A 22,076-nucleotide genomic window follows, 5' to 3' on the forward strand; every position below is an offset into this window, starting at 1 on the left:
ATTTAAAAGGAAAGTGCATCAAAGTTTCCATCTTCAATATATTACAGCAAAAAGTCACTCACCAATATTACGCTGAAATTACAAAAATATCTAGTAGAAGAATTAAGGGGGGGGTAGTGGAGCAAGACTTTCGTGGACATTTGAGAGTCCGCGAAAGTCTGAGGCATTCAAAACCAGACATTTGAGAGTCCACGAAAGTCTGAGGCATTCAAATCCAGACATTTGAGAGTCCACGAAAGTCTGAGGCATTCAAATCCAGACATTTGAGAGTCTATGAAAGTCCGAGGCATTCGATTGTAGACAAAATATGTCCCAGACTTTGGTGGATTTCATAGTTTGATGGATTTGTGAAGGATTTGGGACAAATTTGGAAGCCAAAATGTCTTTCAAAAAACAAGAGACATTTGAAGTCCATCATGTGATCAAACAAAAATAATAATATTAAAATAATAAATGTCTACCAAATATCCATCAATGTCCACAAATATTCACAGATGTCTACGAAAGTCGAAAAATATATTTCTGAAATGTTAGTATAAATATATTATTTCATGTGATTAAACAATAATAATAATATTAAAATAATAAATGTCTACCAAATGTCCATCAATGTCCACAAATATTCACAGATGTCTACGAAAGTCGAAAAATATATTTTTGAAATGTTAGTATAAATATATTATTTCATGTAATTAAAAAATAATAATAATATTAAAATAATAAATATCTACCGAATGTCCATCAATGCCCACAAATATTCACAGATGTCTACGAAAGTCGAAAAATATATTTTTGAAATGTTAGTATAAATATATTATTTCATGTAATTAAAAAATAATAATAATATTAAAATAATAAATATCTACCAAATGTCCATCAATGTCCACAAATATTCACAGATGTCTACGAAAGCCGAAAAATATATTTTTGAAATGTTAGTATAAATATATTATTTCATGTGATTAAACAATAATAATAATATTAAAATAATAAATATCTACCAAATGTCCACAAATATTCACAGATGTCTACAAAAGTCGAAAAATATATTTTTGATTAGCACAAATATAATATGCATTACACATTTTGTCAATGGACTCAAGATCTTAAAATGTCCCCAGGACATTTTGTCTATGGATCAAATGTCTTGAAATGTCTATAAAGACATTTTGTCTACAAACTCTCAATGTCTTGAAAATGTCTATGAACACATGTTGTCTATAATAAGTCATCCGAAATATCTTGAAATGTCTACGGGACATTTTGTCTATGAAAGTCTGTGAAAGTCTCGCTCCACTACCCCCCCCTAAGTCATTTAGATAGGTGAGTATGAAAGATAAAAAGGGTAAATTTGTAACTTTGGCATAACAGGTGAAGTGAATGAGTTTTATTTCCTTGGCTGCACCGACAGCTCACTTCACTCATAATACAACTCTCTCTTTCTCTCTCTTTCTCTCTCTTTCTTTCTCTTACAAAAAGCCGTAAAAGCTTAGATCAAGAATCAATCCAAAATCCCCACACCGACTCTTCTTCTCCATTCTAGAGAGATAAAGAAACAACAGAAAGAGAGAGAGAGAGAGAGAGAAGATCTCATTCTCATAAGCTAGCTTATACACAAAGAATCAGTCAATGTCGCCGTAGAAGAATCTGTTTACATTCAATCTTCTTCAACCACATTTGTACCCTAATACATTTTCCTAGAGAGAGAAACAAAGAACTTGTCATACTACATTTTTTTAGAGAGAGAAAATGAAAGATAACAGAGTAGTAGCGGTACTCTGTTTGTTGTTAACCTTTTTGGTTAATTCTTGCGTTAATGGTGAAGATCCATACCGATTCTTTAATTGGAATATCACTTACGGTGATATTTACCCTCTCGGCGTTAAACAACAGGTAAATAATTTTTTTTTTTTCTTTCATTATATAAAAAAAATTTAGTATCTGATTAAAAAAAGTGATATTGTATGACGCGGAACAGGGGATCTTAATAAATGGACAGTTTCCTGGCCCTCAGATTGACTCTGTTACGAATGATAATTTGATCATCAGTGTTTTCAACAGTTTAGATGAACCATTTCTTCTCTCATGGTAAGACTCAAATCTTTTCTAATTTATTTTATTTTTTAGAATTTTATTCTCTCTAGATTTCTGAATTGTTGTTTAATTTAATTATTTTGGGGTGGATGAATATAGCTAATATTCGTCAGAGAGCAAAACACGGGTTCAAGTTTGGTATATTTAGACTGGATCCGTATTTTTTTTTAATGGATCTTTCAAAGATTTCAATTTTTATATATTATTTATATAAATTTTAATATAATATTACGGGGATATGATTGTCATTAAACTTATAGGAAGGATATTTTTGGTAATACAAATAGAAAATATTCATATGAAGATTTTGAACTATGGATTTATGTAAATCTTGGTGGGGATTCAATTTCTCTAGCTCATTGTACTTCAAAAATTAAAGATTAGGATAATGATTTAAAAGATAGGACTCAACATTGTAATAATGATTTTACTTTCTTCTATTAAATGTACTAAAAAAAAAAAGATTATTTTCGAATTTAAATGGTTGATTTCAAAGTTATTGGATCAAGAAAATTTGAATATGGGTTGTTAGATGGTGACGTTTTTACACTTTAATATGGGCCCATTGAGGTAGGTGGTTTAGTAGTACAAAACAATAAAGACATTTGGGTATGAATTGGTCAACATAAAAGACGAGTAGGTATAATTTATTTAATAATGTATAAGATCGGATCACATGGGCCTAATCAACAGCTGCCCTTACCTTTGGGCAAATGATAAGGCTCCTGCACTTTCTTTAAGATTCATGGCCCACCCACCAGTTGGGCCTTCAGTAGTTTTTCCTCGTGATCCTGATATTGAGAATCTCGAAGCACATTGTGTAGATTCTTATAGATAGAGTGACCCAAGTATGAGCCATTACACATGGGCTTGTAGCCCAATGGTGTCTGCCTCTAAAAAAATACTTCATCAACATGTATCCTATGTAATCTGTAGGTGCTAAGGTACAACGTAATCTTAATTTCATGAAATGGTTAGGATTCGTCGTCATGATTTGTTTGATGTTCTTTATTATAATCTATCTAGGGGTTTACAGTGGCTTTTAGGATAATTATCAACACATTTACGCGTATATTCTATTCTCGTGATGTATCTAAGCTATAGGATGTAATAAAGTTTTCAAAAAATAAAATGCACTAGTGGGACTCCCACATTTATGTGTGCCGTATGTGTATAAATGCGATTTATATGGTTTGTTAAATTGCTTCCATTCTTTACCATCATGGCATCATTGCACATCCTCTGTTGTGAGGGTGACATGGTAAGTAAACATGTCTATCAATGGGGAATGCCAAATTCGTAATTGCAGTAAAGATCGAGTGATTGCCCATGTACTACAATAGGGGTGTTATTAATAATTAAAGTGTCATCGTTAGTCTCGTGACTTTGAAGCGACATGAATGCTTTAGTAAGAAGTGAATAATTTCCGTAGGTTGATGGTTACCATGTCCTGTTGTTCCGAGCAGGAATGGATTGCAGCACAGGAGGAACTCATGGCAGGATGGAGTCCAAGGAACCAACTGTCCTATTCCTCCCGGGACGAACTTCACATACATTCTACAAGTGAAAGATCAGATCGGTAGCTACTTCTACTACCCAACCCTTGCTTTCCACAAGGCTGCTGGAGGTTTCGGTGGCATTACTATTTCAAGTCGCCCTAGAATCCCCGTCCCCTTCCCCCCTCCTGCAGGCGATTTCACTATACTTGCTGGTGACTGGTTCAAGAAAAATCACACTGTAAGTACATCTATATGTATATGCCATTTTTAAGCTTGTTACAGAATTTAAGGTTTAACATATAGGATTGTTATATTTCAGGATTTAAAAGCAATATTAGATGGTGGAAACGATCTCCCTTTCCCTGATGGACTCCTCATTAATGGCCGTGGTTGGAATGGAAATACTTTCACTGTTGATCAAGGTAAATCCTAGTTAAACATAGACAAAACATGGAAAACAAGTGTATGGAGAGCATTAGCACTACCCCACATTCCGAGCTTAGATACGTCGAGGGCCTCTAACGGAAACAATATTTTCTCCTAACTATTAGAACGGTTTTTAGAATGTACCCACTTTGTGATTTTCGTTTTGGGTCTCCAAATCGACAGGATGTACGTTCTAACTGGCCATTGAACTTGTCTGCAGGTAAGACATATAGGTTCCGGATATCAAATGTTGGAATAACTACGTCGATCAACTTCAGAATCCAAGGACACAAGATGAAGTTGGTAGAAGTAGAAGGCTCCCACACTCTTCAAAACACATATTCTTCACTTGATATTCATTTGGGTCAGTCCTATTCAGTGTTGGTGACAATGGATCAACCAGGACAAGATTACTATATAGTTGCTTCCTCTCGCTTCACTAATCCCGTCCTCACAACAACTTCGATCCTACATTATAGTAACTCGGCTGGAGGTGTATCCGGTGGCCCCCCTGGTGGTCCAACCATTCAGATTGATTGGTCTCTCAACCAGGCCAGATCTATCAGGTAATCTCAATAATCCTTTGGCATTTAGTCGTAAAACCCAAACATTTTCCGTAAAAATTCTCATCGTATTTGTTGTTTTGTTTTCCATCAGATGGAATCTAACAGCGAGCGGTCCAAGGCCCAATCCACAAGGCTCATACCATTACGGAATGATCAACACCACACGAACCATTAGGCTTGCAAATTCTGCTCCTATCATCAATGGCAAGCAAAGATACGCTGTCAACAGTGTCTCTTTCATCCCCGCTGATACACCATTAAAACTGGCCGATTATTTCAATATCCCAAATGTCTTTTGCCTTGGTTGCATTCCTGATAATCCCACTGGTGGAGGTGGTTATCTCCAAACAGCAGTAATGGCTGCCGATTTTCGAAAGTTTGTAGAGATTGTGTTTGAAAACTCAGAAGACACCGTCCAGTCATGGCATGTGGATGGTTATGCGTTCTTCGTTGTCGGGTAAGTCAGCATTCCCTTGAGGGATGGATTCATGATTGCTTATTATAATAAAATCCTTTTCATCTTCAATTTTTCGAACCCATTGTGAATTTTAATGGAATGAACAGGATGGATGGTGGGCAATGGTCACCTTCTAGCAGATTGAGCTACAATTTGAGGGACACAGTCGCTCGAAGTACTATTCAGGTAAGCTGAGACAAATATTAGTTCAAGTTCTTTACACCAAGAAGATTAGTTTTCTTCTTAGGTGGGGTTTGTTTTATTCCATTGTTTGAATCTGAATCGTTTCGCTGAAATGGACCCAAAAACCAACCCAGTCCCAAACTAGCTACTCAGACGAGCAAAATATCACGAGCCAGACAAGAACCAGCCTAAATTATCAATTTAAACCTCGAGTCAGATTTCAGATCTGATTTTAATAAAAAATAAACACTACTATTGATTAGTTTTCTCCTCTTCCTCCTTACCTCATGTGTATTTTGTTCTATCTCTTTACAGGTATATCCCAAGTCATGGTCTGCAATTTACATGTCATTAGATAATGTTGGAATGTGGAATATAAGGTCTGAAAATTGGGCTAGGCAATACTTGGGGCAACAATTCTATTTTCGTGTTTACTCGCCCGTGAATTCATGGAGGGATGAATATCCAATTCCGAAGAGTGCTCTTCTCTGTGGTCGAGCTTCTGGTCGCAAAACTCGACCTCTTTAATCTCTCAAAGTGAAAGTGGATTTTGTCGACTAAGTTTCTTCTGCTTCTCAAAGAGATTTGTTGGTTAGTTCCTTATAGAGAAAAGAACTACATATTTTATATGCTCTACTCGAGCATTTGATTAGGTTCATTTTATTTTCCATTTGCATTACAAACTCTGGTTAGTCCGATTCTCGTATTGAAGCATTGATGGAATGGTTCTTGTTTCACATTTCAATTAATCTTAAAGGAATGAGATGAAGGTATAATTTAAGACTTCGCGTCTTAGTTCTTACTAATATAATGTTTCTTTTTTGTATTTTCCTCTTTAGTATTTTCCTCTTTAATATTGATAGTTGACCTTTTAATGCTGGCTTAATATCATATTTCAAGGTCTGATTAAGTACCTATGGACTCAAACGAATAACAAATACCTTAGGAGACATTTTAAATTTCTCAAATAAATAGCACGTGTCCCCTACGAATAACACAACCAATTAGAGATATTTCAAAAATCCTCAACCTCTAACATGACAATGTCCACTAATATCTACAACCACTACCCCTTGAAATAAATGGGATTCAGAAGTGTTCGACCCAGAAAGTAAAAGAAAAGCACAAAATACCATTCGTCATCAATTTCGTCTCAATAGAGTTTTCCTTTTTATACTCTTTTCTCTCCGGATGTGGATGATGGAAGGCTATTGACACTTATCATCAAACAATGTATTGAATTCAGAGAATATTCTGAGCAGTGAAACGGCTTCAAACATTTGGAATAAAATGGCTAATACCGACATCCCTAATTTGTTTGCCCCTAACTCCCACCACAGAACATTCACTTTTCTACTCATTTTCAAATAATTTTGAAACGGCCCGACCGTTTTCAATTTATCTACTTGTCATGGCTTACAAGAAATTCTAGTCCTCTGCAACAGGTGCCCATAAATCATTAGGACAGTTCTAACAGAACTTTTGAATAAAAATAGAGAGAGGAAATGAAAATGAGTACATTAAATTTGATTTGATCTCCTTGAAGTTTAGGTATGTGTGGAAAATAAATGATGGGGAAAATGAGATAGAAAATTGTTGTATTTGTGTGAATTTGTTTTCCGTAATTTCTGTCAGATGCGTAACGTTTTCTGTATTGAAATACTGAAGGATGTCTGCTAAAGATAATAAGGCGGAATAAAGGGAGTTTAAATTCTGAGGAATGATCCTAAAAGCGCCATCCACTGCCTACGTTTGAGTTTTGTTTTTTTCTTTTTTGACTGTTTGAAACTTCTTGTTTTAGTTTTGTATCGAATGTAATTACTATCTTTGAATATATATATATATATATATATATATATATATATATATGTTTAATAAATATATGAGTTTCTTTGGTCTATTTGGACGGTCAGATGTAACCTAAGCTTCTAACACACCATCAACCACCCGTTGGAAGCTATGGCATCCTCGTCGAATATAATGGGCCACTACTCAAAACATTCATATCCTCGACATGAGTGTGACACTCACAACTTGTTTTCTTATCTCAAAGATAATCAGCATACAATTAATCCACAAGCTCTGTTCGCTAAGTGGTATCTAGAAGCTTATTACAACAACTCCTCTCTATTCATATTCTCTATATTCATCGTACATGTAATATTCAAGCGGAGTAGCGGACACCTTAACTAAGTGGTCTAGAAAGAATCATGGGGAGTGGATATGGAATGAGACTCCATGTCCTACTCGCATTTGTACCGTAAACAAACCCTATAGCTCTAGTTTTATGGAGTATGTACTTCAACAAAAAGAAAAGCTTCTTTCACTCAATTTTAAATTTTTGTTAATTATTTTTAAATATATAGGAATAAGTAATAATATAATTATTTAATTATTCAGATTCTTATAAATTAGGCGTTGTTCGTTTTGTTTTATCCGAAATTTGAATTATGTATATACTTAGTAGTTGTTTTGCTTACTTTTATCTAAAGATCTTAAAAGAAGTCTTTGTATCCGATATTCCGATGCATGTATTTCCAGCTAATAAAAAAGTCTGAATTTTATAAAGAACAGTTGTTTTAAGGTCTGAATTTATTAAAAAAATAAACAGTTACAAATACTCAAACTATATATCCACTTACACATAGATCGGTTCCGATTCAGATTTGAGAAAAATTAAACAACACCTTAAACAAAATTACGTAGTCAGGTGGAATTTACTCTCTACCCATTTTGTATCAAAGGAATTTGTAGCCGCGTCATAAAGTTAGTGGAACATATATATATTGTACCATAATTCTTGTTGAAATGTTTAAATTTGTTCATACGCGATCATTCTTAACATTAGGTGAATGTTATCATTTCTATGCAACCATTTCCAGAGAGACTATATTCTAACAGAGTGTACATAAATTAGATAAACTTGAAGGAGAACTATAGGTGTGACAAATAAAATCTCGACAAAGTTTTAAAACGTCGGCTAAACTTCCAAAAGACTTGATAAATTTTCAAAGAATGAGAAATTGTTGAGTTTTATTAACTCAATTGAATGCCTAAAACTGGTAGAGGTCCTGGAGGAATCCTTATGTGCAGTCCTAAAAATTCCGAATTAAAAGAATTTCTAAAGAAAAGAAATTGCAGAATCTCAGAAAAATAAAAGTATTGAATAGAAAAAAATACAAAAAGTTGTTTTGATGGTCTAAACGATGGAAGCCGATCTCAAAAAATGTTCCTGTCCTTGCATTAATGAGGACTCTTGAGTGGAACACCGTTTAGAAACGTGCTAATCCGATATCTGCAACTTGGATTTTGGTAATCTTATCATTTTTCTTTTAATCTGGGTGCATCGATTTATTCCATAAATATATCAAGCAAAGCTCCTTCATCAATATGTTACTATATGTAAAACAACAAAATTTTATGTTCAAATGGAGAGATATCATCAAAGAATAACTAGAATCTGAAAATATAAAGAAATATTTAGATATTGGGAAAAGCCCAATTTAATTAGTACATTTTTGAAAAGCTATTTATGAGAATTTCCTCTAATTATTCCAAACCGTAAAGAGTATTTAATGAGACAATAAATGCTTGCATACAACAAGACAAAAGTAGAGCTAAAAACTCTCTATATATAGCACTTATTCTCTCTTATTCTGTTTCATCCTAGACAAAGTTTCAAATAAACTCCATATAATGACCTAGCAACCTTCAACTCTCTCTCTCTCTTTCTTTCTCTCATAGTCTCTCATAGTCTATCTCTCTCTCCTCTCTCTAGAGAATATGGAAGAAGTTTGTGAGATCACACTCAACCTAAAAAGACCAGCAACTTCTCCACTTGAGCTCAGTCTTGAACTCCCAGACCCAACAAATCCTCATTTTGGGTTGCAGTTTTTTGGTAATATAATAGGTGATAGTAATTGGATGTCAAAAAATGTGAGACCTTATGTTAGATCTAAGGTTCCTCGTCTCCGATGGACTCCCGATCTTCACGACGTCTTTCTTCATGCGGTTCGTCTCCTTGGCGGTGAAGGAAGTATGTATTTATCTTTCTTGATTATATCTCTCTGTTTTTTTTAGAAACAGTAAGATTCGAACTCTGTTATCCACTGCAAAAATCCTCCTCATGCATGTAACCACCATACTAAAGTAGGCTTCATTCTCTTTCTTGACTAATTATTTTAATAAAGAGAAAGATACCCTTTAAGGAAATCTAATTTCTAATTGTTTTCTTGATTTTGATTTTACAGAGGCAACTCCTAAACAAGTTTTAGAGGCCATGAACATAAGAGGACTTACCATCTCTCATGTTAAAAGTCATCTTCAGGTACTAAATCACAATTTCTTAAAATTAAATGATTGTTTTATGAGTAGAATCTTATGTCAAGGGGTTAATACTAATATCTAGTACAATTTTGGGTTTGTGGTGAAAACAGATGTATAGGAGTGTGAGGCAAGAAGAGATCCTACAAGGTATAATATATGACCAACTTTTGGTACTTGAAAACATACATGCATGTCCCATGCATGTATTATTCATACATTTATCATGTGTTTTCTATTCAAAACATGTCCATTCCTTCTTGTGGTTTTCTGCAGTAAGTACCATAAGTACATCTTTCAACAAAAAAAAAAAAAAGTACCATAAGTACATTCCTTTGGTACTTCTGCCAATACTAATGTAGCAATGGAAAACCTTAGAAGAGCCTCTCTGAGGAAGAAAATTGAGAAACGAAGCTCCGTGACCAATATTTTTGACTTCTTTGTGTGTTGTTTGCACCTCGTTCCCTTAAACCTGTGATTGGTATGGATTCAAGTCACTTTAATGTTAACGCTTTGGCGTTTATTAAAGCGGAACACACGAGGGAGTCAAAAGGTAGAACATCTTGACTGGTTAGTGTATGCGTGTCTGACTGGCAATATATACCGCACACTTACTGCTAAACGATTGGCGTTTCTGAAATGGGATGACACGAGGGAGTCAAACTAAAGGTGGAGAATCTTCACGGATTTACAATACATTTAATCCATTTAATGCTAGTGGATTGTCAATCAGCTAAGACGGAGCACACGAGGGAGTCAAAAGTATATTAGAGCATCTCAACCTGTTAATACATAATGAGCGTGGCGTTTCTTAAGACAAAGGAAGAGAGAGTAAACACCGGAAAATCCAAACCAGTCAATCTGTGGATACAAATAGTTTAATGGTAATGGATTAACCTTTTGTTTAGGCCGAGCAAACGAGGGGGTCAAATAGGTGGTAATGGCCCGATTAAGAAATTAATAATAAGCCAAAAAATGATTTTATTCATGCCTATGGTTGGCCAAAACTCCATATCCAACCTAACTATCAAATCAAAGTCATGTCACTATATTTGCCCGACCCTAATGTGTATATGTATAAGATTTGTACTTTCTAAATCTTGGCAAGAGAAAAATCTAAAAAATAAAGACAACTTATTGGCTAAAATATAACTATAATTGACCCTAAACTATAGGTGTAAACTTAGTGTGAAAATATTTGTACATTTATGATGATTTTGTTTGGTATGGTTTCAGAGCAAGTTATAGCAGCAAAGAATGAAGTGAAGGTGAATCAAATCCAATCCTCAATTTCATCCATGTTAATTCCCTCACCAAGCAATGCTTCCACAAATGACAACAACAAAATTGGTGTATGCATAAATGACCCAAGAAGATTTCACAGTGCCTTCACTCCATTTAATGCTAGGTTTGTAATTTATAGTTTCTAAATTTTGTTTGAATGAATCCATATTGAAAAAATTTGGACCTAGATAAAAACTAAGAAAATATAGTTAGGGTCTTAACTCTGACCATAGTTTCGTTGGTATTTGTCATAACTCCATTAATTTCAAAGATATTCAGTTTGAATTTTGGGAGCATCTATACGCACTCCTCTTTTTTACTTAAACCCGCTTTCTCTCTTCGCCTCTCGTAGACTAGGCAAGTTCGAGGGCACTCGGACTGGGTCTATTCTGTTTTGGGCTTGAACAACACGTACAGAGGCCTACAAAAGTGCCAAGAGTGGAGGCGGGTCTAGGGGTGCCTTTAGCGTCACCCTTGATTTTTTTTTTTTCGTGTTATTTGGGGCGATTTACACTTCCTAAGGACACTTTTATGAGTCCATTTGGGGTGGGAAATAGGCAGATCACTAGCTACACAACTATAAAATGGTGATTTTAGGGGTTGATATATATACTTTACTAATTCACAGGAGAACAGAGAAGCAAGAAAGTTCATCATCAACTAAAAAATTGAAAAATATAGTTGAGGAATGGAACAAGGAAGAAAGAGAAGGCAACACATGCTGCCAAAATGGGAAACCAAATTCCTACATCATCTGCATGGGTCTTCTCAACAGCTGCTCCTCTCAAGTAAAACCTTATCCCCCTTATTCCTCCCCAATACTCTCTTTTCTTCTCTCTCTCTCTGGTCTTATTGTCCTATAGAATGACTAAGCTAAAGTTATACTAGCTTGCATGATTGGTGTTTTGTTCAACAAATAAAATTTGTAGCTGTCATATATACTAGGCATGGGAAAACCACCGGAAAGGGGTTAGCCGGACCCCACTACCCGGTTCGGGTAGGCCCGGCTCATAGGATCGAGCATAGTCGTCGGGAGACGGGGAGGATTTCCCAATAGGCCATATAGGCTGCAAATGTTGGATTATTAAAAAAAGGGTTTCTTCACTATTGAAGAACTCTAAAAAATCACAAAGATACCCTTCATTTATGTTAAATTTACGATTATGTGATAATTGTAGAAGTGAACTGATGTAATAAACGCTAAAAGTAAATATGATTATGTCAGATATTCACGACCTGCGTCTAAGAAAAAGTAGCATCTCATAAGATTATTTTCCTGTATTGAAAAAATCGGCAAAAATTGTCAATTTTCATTTGCTAAAAAAAAAACTTCCCTAAGATTTGCATCCTAAAATTTTAATATCTTGAAGAGCTTAAAATGTGGTATCTTTAATAACCAAATTTTGTTTAAAATTACTTGGATTTTCAGGATGATCAAAAGCTGAGAGAGATAGAAGTATATAAAGGATTGCCCAATGAATATATTGGAGTAAATGATTACTATCTTCAACCAAGATTTGAAAACCTATCACCAATAAATAGTACTTCCATTACTACAGATGCTACCAATGGAGAAGAAGTTGATACTACATTGTCCCTCTCTCTGCTTCCAAATAATTATGCTCCCAAACCCAAGAAGCTCAAGAAGGATACTACTAATTATCTTCTCTCTCATGAAGATGACTTCGGGATCTCTTGATATAAATTCTTAGTCTCCTATGTTTGAACTCTCTCTCTCTCTCTCTCTCTCTCTATATATATATATACATCTCTCTCTCTGTATATATATATGATCTCTATATATATCTCTCCATATATATAAGATCTCTCTCTCTCTCTCCATATATGTGTGCGCTTGTTCGCTTGGTTATGAACTCAACTTATAAGCATTTGTACAAAGTTTTAGTGGACTTATTCTTCATAATCTCACTTTAATTACAATTTTATTATAAACGGAAATGATAGAGTGACTTAGAAATTAGTACTTAGAGGGTGACATATTTCTTCATTTAGAAACAAAAGCGGTCCCACCGTAGTCAAACTTTGAAAAAACCTCGTCTTTTACTGATTCCACATCTGTTGGGCATTAAAATACCCCAAAAAATGGGCACTCTAGCATCTCCCTATTATAAAATCAGCTCTAATTGGGGACTCACCCGTACACTCTCCGGTGCACTCCACTTACCCTAACAAGGGGTATTTTAATCTTTTTACAGTAAGAAATGATTAAAATACCCTTTGTCTTATTAACCACCCAAGCAATGAGATACACTATGTGTGCACAAAGTGGTACTTTTTCTAATAAAAGTGAAGTATGCAAAAATTTCAAAGCATATTACAAGTAATATGACACGATAACAATGATAAACTAATTAGATTGAGGTGTACTTATTTTCTAACTTTATTCAATAGCTAATCAAATAATTCTCTCCAAGAAAGCGAGAATAATAAACGCCTATGATTAGCCTTTTTTTTATCCTTGCATCAACCCTACTAGGGTTTCTTATATTCTTGAGAATTAACGAAATCAATCTTAAAACTTGTAGGGCTTTAGAAATTATCTCCTTTTCCAAATCTTTTACAGAAAATTTGTAGAGACTGATCTCCAATCAATGCACAATTGACTACTGTTAAAATCAAACTCTTTGCTTGATTTGACTCGTCAAATTTAGAAATGGAGCTTGCCATTGTGTTTGTCTCATCGACCTTTTAAGTTAAGAGTCAAGAATCACTCAAATCTAATTTCGGATGAATGAGATATTCAAGTTTGAAGTTTTTTTAACGAAGTTGGTTAAAATAGGGACTAAAACGTAAGATGAGAAAGTTAGGCGAGTGTCGTTCGTGTAATAACTTTAAAATAGAGCCAAATGAAATAAACCTAACGTTCTCTTGTTTTAGTCTTTGGGATTCTTCCAGCATAAGCAAGATGCTATGGATCACATCCTCTCTTCCCTTCCCATCTCGATCAGACGACCAAGATGCTTGCTATTGGAGGATCTTTTGGATAGGGCCTATCAAAGACTCAAAAGATAAAAAAAAATACTTATGTTTAAAAGTTTTTCAACTGTTTAACAAAAGTCCAATTTCTTGAAAGAGAAAAGGTGGGACAATGACAACTTAGAATTCAAAGTCATTCTCTTGTGAAAAAAAAAACTATCAAATATTCATTGATCCAGTCCATCTATTAATGGTTTTGAATCTTTAAAAGGAAAAGAAATTGAAACTTAGGAAATCATCTTTGATTAAGTCAGATGAAATGACAACTTTTTTCATTAACTAATAACTCAAGATTGGTCCTCAAGTGATTTGGATAGTGTCAATAGTGAAGAAGACTATGTCGGATAAAAGAATAATTGACTAATTGAATCTCTAGCCCAATTTTTTTTGTTGCCTACTCCGTAGCCCAATTTGGACATCCAATAACTCGAAGGTACAAAGACGATTTCTTAGTATCTAATTCCTCAGTTAACTTGTTGGAGACGAATCATTTGTAAATCTCCCAAAACGAGATCAATTTCTTGTTTCCACGAGCCTTAGTTAAAAGTCGAACGACAAAGATTGAGAGAGATCGTTAAACATTGAGATTTTTTAAAGACGCTGATCATCGGTGTCTTCTCTAGGTTTGGGGAAGCGCTAACAAACAATAATGTCCGGTGTCTTTAGAAATCATCATCAAATTCTGTGTGATACAAAAAAAAATTTGTTTTCTTTTCCACAAATAAAGTAATTTTCACGTCCAAATGTTGGGAGACGTATTTCCCCGACCTTAAGCAAAACCAATATTGCCCTTGTTGGTAGTCCGCAGTTCCGCGCTAGGTAGTTGTTGGCCCTTTTTCCTCTGCCGGTGGACGCGGTAGAATCCACGTGGCACTAAAATCTAGAAAAAAAACGTCAAATTCAAAAAGATTAGATAATTTGGTGGGACCATAAACCATGATCAATACCAATATAAAAGTTTGATGAAAATGGTGAGCAGTAATACAAAACCCCTACGTCAATTATCCACTTTTTTTATTTGGGTTAATTCCCATTTAACACTCGAGATCTAACCAAATCGTCAGTGTGATCCCTACATTTGACTAACTTTTACACTCGATTTTTTGGTTCTTATGTTAAGAGAGCAAACTAACTATATTCTTTTTATTTTGAACTGTGCCCTTTCTGTGTTCCCTGTTTTTTCCTTCTTTCTCTATTTTCTTGTATGTTATTCCTTCATATATCTTCTGTAGACGATCTTCAATGATGGAAGTCATTTGAGAAAGAGAGAAATATGCAAGTGTTTTGTCTTGAATTTTTTTCATCAATGCAAGAGAGAAGAAGAAAAGAGAGAAAACAAAACGATAAAACAAAAAGTCGCGCATAAAAAAAGTAGACTTAATATTTTATTAATAGAATAATTAAGAAGGGACCATATTGAAGCTGCTTAATTGTAGCACTGTAGGAGACTAAAAAGACGAGCTGGACACATACAGGGAGCTTCCCTGGTTTGGGAAAATCCCAAACCCTAGTTTAGAGAGAGAGAGAGAGAGATAGAGAGAAAGAGACAGAAGAAGAAAAAAGAACATGATTTTATTTAAGTTTGAAGGTCGTCGGAAATTTTTGTCTGGTCGACGACCTTCGCTTGAGAAGAAAGTGAGGTGGAAAGAGAGATGAGATGGAGGTGAAATGTGACGAAATGAAGAAAATAAGAGAGATGAGGTGGCATTTAATGTTTTTTTAATTTTTTGGAATTAATTCCATATTGGTCTTCAAAGGTAGTTCCAGAAAAAAGTTGAAATATTTTTAACCTTTGGTGCCCAAATCAAACTGCCTAACATATATATGGAGGCTGAAACGGTGAGTTAGTCACAAGTTGAGGGCCAAAACCGAATTAACCCTAATTTTAGATTAATAAGATAATATATTTTTTTATTTTAATAATCCATTTTGGTATTAATTAATTAAAAATGGTTTCCTTCTTCCCCCTCCTTCTTCCGTCTTTCATTCCGCTCCTTCCCCTCCCTCTCTCTCTCTCTCCATCCTCAGACCTTTATATATGTGTTTTGTCTATCTTTCTCTCTCTACATTTCCCCCCTCTCTCTCAACTTTCTCTCTCTAAAACTGATAATCTAAATCGAAACTTGGGCGCCAAATGGCGACATCTACTTCCTTCGTCTCCAAAGCTAGAACAGCCTTCCATTCCGCGGCTGCTAAAGCGGAGAAAGTTCTTACCGATATTAAAGTAGATTTGAAGTCTGATCCTCTAGGTTTCTCTCTCTCTCTCTCTCTTCTCTCCCTCTTTCTCTCTCTATCTATTCCGCTCGTTTAATTTCTTATTTTAACTTCTGATTTGGATTTTCGATTTATTTGATTTTTCAAGAAGAAACCGAAGAACAATCAATCAAATCTTCAAAGAAGTTTTCGGAGCTTGAACCGATTTCTGTAAAGAGCGATAGAGAGGTAAAATTTAACATTGTTATCTCTGAGTAGTTTGATCTGTTTTTTTTGTTTGTTCGATCTAATCACGAGTTAATGAGTTTTTCAATTTCATTTTATCTTGGATTGATTTCTTTTGAGAAGGAAGTGTTTGTTAAATTGACCATGTAATTGTGAAATCTGTAGAGCATTAAGTAGCTCTAGATTAGGATAAGCTGATCGATTACGATTTTAGGTCTTAAATCTTCAATTAATGTAGATGAGATGGATTATGGATGAAATGAATCTCTGATGATCTTTGTTGAAATTAATCTCTGATGATCTTTGTTGAAATTAATCTCTGATGATCTTTGTTGAAATTAAACTCTGATGATCTAGGGAAACTTGTGCAGTTAGGGAGAAAGCAGGATTGGCAAGATCGATTTAAGAACATGAGGAGAGGGAGAAAATCAGCAGAAAAGAAAGAGGATTCTCCAAATTCAAGTTCAAATTCACTGGAGCTTGATGAAAATCTTGACCAGATAGAAGTAGAGAATTGCCTTGAATCAAAGGTAAAACTTTCTGTGGTTCATGATAACTGGCAAAGTACAATAATTTCTTTGTTAGTTTATGTAATGTGGCATAGATGGATTGAATTGTGAACCTTTTGATTGAAGCACTAGTGGTTGTTCTCTGCGTTTACCATTATAAGAAATTTCATGTCTGTACATTGCTTTAGGAACTTCTAATAAAGTTTTTGAGTTCCATTGTTTTGACGTATGATGGTAATGCTTTCAGGAATCAGAAAAGGGAAATCTCGTAGTGAAAGAGGGCTCACATAACATGGTTAAGATTCCTCCAGCATCTGTGATAAAACAATTGGCAGTTGCTGTTGAGTAAGTTCTCATTGCTCTTTCGTACTAGCTCAAATTGTTTATTTCTCATTTCAAGATGAATACTCATAGCTCTGTCCAGTATTTGTTATCTGCATAGTTGCCATTAAGAACCGAAAGCTGGTACACACTCGTACCTCAATATAATAGCCTCATCTAAAGATTCCTTTCTTGTTTTTTCGTTGAAAGATGGCAGACCAGACCTTTGTTTTTGGTTTGGAAAGGTGTTCTATGGCTAGGGCGCAAATTTACCTACAAAACATTGTGCACTGTAACTGCTATGAATCCAAATGACACTCTTCTATAGTGACATAAGTGTTCAAATGATTATTCTTTGAGCTTGTTATTTTAACTTTCTTCAATTGTCCTTTATATCAAGGAATTAAATTTCGAAATAATTCGGTCGAAATGACTGAAATATTTCCATTTCCGTGGCTACCGAAATTTCATTCCTTGCTTTATATAACCATCCAATGCGAACTTTTATGATTGAGATAAAGCATTCTAAGTTATTTGTCTGATTCTACTCTTTTCTTTATATAGGGCTGGAAAGAAGTTGGAATCAATGAAAGACTTTCTGGCATCAACAAGGAATTCTTCTCCTGTCAGGGAGAGAACAGGCTTAAGCTTTTCTGCCGTGAAGTCCTTAGTGCTTCGTGAGAAAGAGGATAAGTCAATGTCCGAGTTCAGTGATGATGATGAAGTTGTGTGTCTGATTAAATCTCTATTTGATGCTGGTATGGGCATACTTTATTGTTTGATAACATCGTGTCGGTCTTTTTTTGCATCCCACATTATCCTTGATGATCTTTTGCTTTCATTGTAATATCTGCAAGATACTCGCAGAGAATCAGTTTTGCACAAGGAAGAGTCATTCTGGGTGTGCAATGGCTTCTTTACATAAAGATATTCATGCTGCTCCGCCAGAGAGCTTTGTAGTTAGCCTCTCTGAAATCATTGGGAGGTTCATGACACTACGAAAAATGGCATTGTTTTGGTGGAGGGTTGTTGAAGAAGTAAGTAAATCTTTTATACCAGAATATCTTAATTTAAAAACTTCAATACAATGTTACCAGACGCTTTATATCTGATCCTTATTGTGTACCCGACTCCCAATTTTGCGTGGGTTTGTGTTCCAGGCTTCCAGTGCTCCAAATTTGGCTTACTGGAATTCTCTGTCTAAATTACCCCGATTTCTTTGTGAAATTCTATAAGTTCGACTAGTTGAGTAGTTAATTACAAGATTTTCTTATTTAGCTAGTTAAGATGTTAAGTTCTATGGAGATAGAATGTATTATATATCCATCATAGGTAGGACATTTTGGTTTGAAAATAGTCCAAAACGTACTGCACCAGAAAGTAGCTTATCGAAGAGGTATACCCCTAGTGTAACCGGTGCTCACATGGTACCATACTGCGTACTGATACCCGTACCACATACCGAAGCAATCTGCTTTCTAGGTAACATTGCTTCAATGTCAAAGTTACCTGGATGTGCTCTTTGGCTTTTGGTTCTTCTCATCTGTTTGTGTTCTTATGTAATCATTTCCCAGTAGTTCCTTAAATGTAGAAAGAACTCCAACCAAAATTGATATTCTTAAGGTGAACCATTTCCCCTTCAATTTACGACAAGCCATGGGGATGATTCGTATTTATCTTAGGTTCTGACATCGTCACTTTCTATTTATTTCTTGATTAAGACGAATAGAGAAACATAAAAAAGCAAGAAAACAAGAAAAAAGTACATTCAACTTGTCCATAGTGGCTAACGATTCTTTGTCTACTTGCAGCTAAGAAGACTGTGGACTGAAGGGCAGCCAGTACCACAAATTCCTGGGGATGAAAAACCTGATTTGAATTCTTGTCTCCTGCATCAACAATTGCAAGTTATCAATTGTTGTATTTCCAGAAAAAGGCGTCGCAGTATTGCAACCGAATCCCTGGATTCAATAATGAGAGAAGCCAGTTCAAGTGTTGGTGAATTGTCTGCTTCTGCCAATTTGCATACTTCAGGCTCCATATTATATGCTAGAGTTACCAATGGAGATCTTATTCTTCGACTCGGAGCTGATCATCCATCTGATGGCTTAAACATGTTGGAAACTGGTGAACCCATATACTCTCCTGTAACACAGGTTCGAAGCATGTCTTACTAGAATATGATTAGGGTTTTGTCAATTTTCTCATGTGTTTTACTGTGGTGCTATGGTCATTCCTGCAAACAGGAAGGACCTGTTCTTACAGAAGATCTTATCAAAGAAACTGAGGAACTCGTACTGCGAACTGGGAGGTTAGTTTATTTGATGAACTCATCTCCGATAGAATGTTAATTTTTTCAAAAAGTTATTTAGCTCGTTATAAATGGTGTTAAAAATCAGCACTTCCAAGGTTTTCCATTTCAAAAGTCGGGAATCAGTTGAGGGCAGATGGCTATGTTACTTGTTTAGTTTAGCACACACAATATAGCTATACTAGCTGTTTTTCAAGTTTACAAATTTCTTCATTTGGGAGGCTCGTGAAGTCCTATAGAAAAACTCAGTGCCATTAATTCTCGTTTGCAAATGCTATTGTTTTGCATTTTCTAACTTTTTTAAATCATTCAAGTCTATCTGTTTAGAAGTTTCATTTTATTGTCAGAAGTAAGCAAAGCATATTTAACCAAGCACTGCATTTTTTGATTCTCAGTGTTGGTGCTGGGTGTTCTCAACTTCTCTCAGATATGCAGGCTTTCAAGGTAGAGCCAATTATTATGAAGAAATACATTAATTTATGTCAATCTGCTTCTTTCCCGACTTGTTTTAGTTGGAATACGAAAATAAAACGCCTTAAAATAAATCATGTATCAGGCTGCAAATCCTGGATGCATTCTAGAAGATTTTGTGAGGTGGCATTCACCCCCAGACTGGACAGAAACAAATCCAGATGATGAAGCTAAAGATTGCTCTGATGAAGGAGATCCAATATTGAAAAGAGGTCAACTGAGTACCCGAATGCAGAAAGAAGGTTAATTTCTGTACTTTTTTTCGATAAATTCTTTAGAGTAGGTTGTATATGCATCTTGTTAACTGGTATCAAATGTAGATATCAGGTGGTGCTAGTTTTTTCCTCATTGTCTAAATCTGACTCGTCTGTATTTGAATCCTCTGACTTAGATGTACCCAAAATCAACCCAAAACATAGTCAGACAAAGGGAACTCTTCATTGTTAAAAATTAGAACCAGAATTCCATATCTTACTTAGAATCTGTTATTTGCACGACTATTTAATTGGTGGATAAAATCTTCTCTGATGCATTAATGACTTCTCAATGCCGTTGGCTTACCATCTACATGTAAATATGTAATGTTTCTTCTATACCTGCTGATAAAATCAATAAACAGAAGAGGCACGTAGAATGAAGTGAAACTGTACAGCTTTTGTAAGATGTACATGTTTGAATTCGCAACTCTTATAACCGTGAGTTTTATTATAGATTTTATCTTGCCAATTTCTAGGCAATTTGTGGCGCGAGTTGTGGGAAACTTCCAAACCATTACCTTCTGTCAAACAAGCTCCTCTATATGATGAAGATTTGGCAGTGTAAGTGAAAACACCTTATCTTCTAAGTGTTAGAAAATATTGTCGGAACTCAATATCTTAACGTGCATTCATTTTGTAGGGAAGGTATCTTGAATATCTTAGAAGACATATCACCATCTGAGCTTTTCCAACAGCTATTCCTTTCCTTAGTAAGTGTTTAAATTTCATTGAACTTGCAGAATCAGTTCTTTGATTTGGACCATCTAGTTTGACAGTTGTTGCTATATTCCCCGTTTCTTCTAAACAATTCTCTAATTTCAGCTTGCTTCAGCATTTGTCATTGCTGAAGGTCCATTGTCCACGAACACTAACTTGTCGAAGTTGTTCTATGAGTGCAAAGATTATGTCACTGCCACTTGTCAAAGTGCGACATGGACTGACAACATTGATGATCTCTGCCAAGTAAGGTGTTCTTACTCAAATTTATATACCCTCGAGGTCTCCGAAGTGATGAGTTCGACTCGTTCTCATTAGGTGCACAATAATCGGTCTAGAATAATTCAGGGTTACTTTGTCTGATTCAAAATGGACACAAAATCAGGCCGATTTCAGATGAGCCAGACACACAAGTCTGTAAAAATACATTTTGAGATTTAACTCCAATTAATTCAGGTCTTGAGTCAGATTTCAGATCTGAATTTGAGGGAAATATCCCTGTAGTTCAACAGAATCTGACTCATTAATGAGCTAATGAGTCAATCTAATTTGAAGGAGAATCCAATATTAACTGAAAATCAACACTTCAAATCCAAATTGCAGGTATATGAAACCGTGGAGACTATTTTAGTTCATCCAGAAGATGGTCTAAAGATCATTAACCAGTCAGAAGAAACTACATCCGTGGATGAACCAAAACATCGATTTAAGAGACTTATCCTCAAGATTAGTGGCAAAGATAGACAATTCTTAGGAAGACAACGATCAAAAAACAAGAACAATCAAGAAGAAGAGAATCCCACCTCACGCCAGGTTTTCCCAAACCTATTCGAAGGTAAATCATCTTTGTTTTCAAAGAAACCGCCGAAACCTATTAATAGCCCCAAAGTCGATACATCCTTGTATCCAACTGAAGTTATTGGGCAAGTTTTTCATAGTTGCAAATACGCCATATAATTATCATATCGATACTAATCGAAATTTCTGTAAATAACAACATTGCCGAAGGCAAGATTTGTATTATTTTTCTTTCCGGAATTGTGAAAGAGTTATTGAAAAGTTTTGGACTCTGAAAGAAGTTCAAATAATGAAAGGAAAAGCTACTAATTCAAGTCGAATATTTACTTTATACTTTGTTATGATATGACATTTTCCGAAAATAAGTAATTTTTATGCCTATATGAATAACAACCACAAACTGTTGTTTAACTTCACTTATTTG

General features: G+C 35.1%; 3 protein-coding genes across 4 annotated transcripts; all 3 read left to right on the top strand.

Moving 5' to 3' along the window:
- Positions 1 to 6,006, top strand: LOC147552251 (L-ascorbate oxidase homolog). The gene is made up of 9 exons (XM_086665883.1): positions 1 to 113; positions 1,312 to 1,893; positions 1,979 to 2,088; positions 3,561 to 3,831; positions 3,913 to 4,015; positions 4,240 to 4,585; positions 4,677 to 5,042; positions 5,150 to 5,228; positions 5,541 to 6,006. Exons 2-9 carry the CDS (start codon positions 1,750 to 1,752, stop codon positions 5,751 to 5,753), a joined length of 1,632 nt encoding a protein of 543 aa, XP_086522009.1. The 5' UTR covers positions 1 to 113; positions 1,312 to 1,749; the 3' UTR covers positions 5,754 to 6,006.
- A 2,877-nt stretch (positions 6,007 to 8,883) lies between these two features.
- Positions 8,884 to 12,678, top strand: LOC147552252 (uncharacterized). The gene is made up of 6 exons (XM_086671044.1): positions 8,884 to 9,261; positions 9,476 to 9,552; positions 9,662 to 9,698; positions 10,785 to 10,956; positions 11,461 to 11,620; positions 12,262 to 12,678. Exons 1-6 carry the CDS (start codon positions 9,009 to 9,011, stop codon positions 12,529 to 12,531), a joined length of 969 nt encoding a protein of 322 aa, XP_086527170.1. The 5' UTR covers positions 8,884 to 9,008; the 3' UTR covers positions 12,532 to 12,678.
- Positions 12,679 to 15,747: 3,069 nt separating this feature from the next.
- Positions 15,748 to 21,972, top strand: LOC147552253 (Rab3 GTPase-activating protein catalytic subunit). Of its 2 annotated transcripts, XM_086665884.1 has the most exons (14): positions 15,748 to 16,078; positions 16,192 to 16,271; positions 16,640 to 16,798; positions 17,025 to 17,122; positions 17,663 to 17,856; positions 17,966 to 18,135; positions 18,910 to 19,254; positions 19,345 to 19,409; positions 19,805 to 19,853; positions 19,966 to 20,122; positions 20,614 to 20,698; positions 20,778 to 20,847; positions 20,960 to 21,100; positions 21,458 to 21,972. In XM_086665884.1, exons 1-14 carry the CDS (start codon positions 15,964 to 15,966, stop codon positions 21,809 to 21,811), a joined length of 2,082 nt encoding a protein of 693 aa, XP_086522010.1. In that variant the 5' UTR covers positions 15,748 to 15,963; the 3' UTR covers positions 21,812 to 21,972. The 2 variants fall into 2 exon arrangements, with proteins under 2 accessions (XP_086522010.1, XP_086522011.1); XM_086665885.1 differs by lacking the exon at positions 15,748 to 16,078 and having other exon boundaries at positions 16,131 to 16,271; positions 16,626 to 16,798.
- The last annotated feature ends 104 nt before the right edge of the window (positions 21,973 to 22,076 follow it).

Source organism: Eschscholzia californica, unplaced genomic scaffold (genome assembly GCF_041429995.1).
Source record: "Eschscholzia californica isolate CP2 unplaced genomic scaffold, dmEscCali1.0.p SCAF_3, whole genome shotgun sequence".
NCBI lineage: Eukaryota > Viridiplantae > Streptophyta > Magnoliopsida > Ranunculales > Papaveraceae > Eschscholzia > Eschscholzia californica.

Excerpts from the sequence above, each read along its gene's own strand:
- LOC147552251 (XM_086665883.1), top strand. The coding sequence starts at position 1,750 with ATGAAAGATAACAGAGTAGTAGCGGTACTCTGTTTGTTGTTAACCTTT. Across the intron at positions 1,894-1,978 it reads CTCTCGGCGTTAAACAACAG|GGGATCTTAATAAATGGACA; the intron begins GTAAATAATTTT and ends GACGCGGAACAG. Across the intron at positions 4,016-4,239 it reads TACTTTCACTGTTGATCAAG|GTAAGACATATAGGTTCCGG; the intron begins GTAAATCCTAGT and ends ACTTGTCTGCAG.
- LOC147552252 (XM_086671044.1), top strand. The coding sequence starts at position 9,009 with ATGGAAGAAGTTTGTGAGATCACACTCAACCTAAAAAGACCAGCAACT. Across the intron at positions 10,957-11,460 it reads TTCACTCCATTTAATGCTAG|GAGAACAGAGAAGCAAGAAA; the intron begins GTTTGTAATTTA and ends ACTAATTCACAG. Across the intron at positions 11,621-12,261 it reads TCAACAGCTGCTCCTCTCAA|GATGATCAAAAGCTGAGAGA; the intron begins GTAAAACCTTAT and ends TTGGATTTTCAG.
- LOC147552253 (XM_086665884.1), top strand. The coding sequence starts at position 15,964 with ATGGCGACATCTACTTCCTTCGTCTCCAAAGCTAGAACAGCCTTCCAT. Across the intron at positions 16,272-16,639 it reads CTGTAAAGAGCGATAGAGAG|TTAGGGAGAAAGCAGGATTG; the intron begins GTAAAATTTAAC and ends AAACTTGTGCAG. Across the intron at positions 17,123-17,662 it reads CAATTGGCAGTTGCTGTTGA|GGCTGGAAAGAAGTTGGAAT; the intron begins GTAAGTTCTCAT and ends TTCTTTATATAG.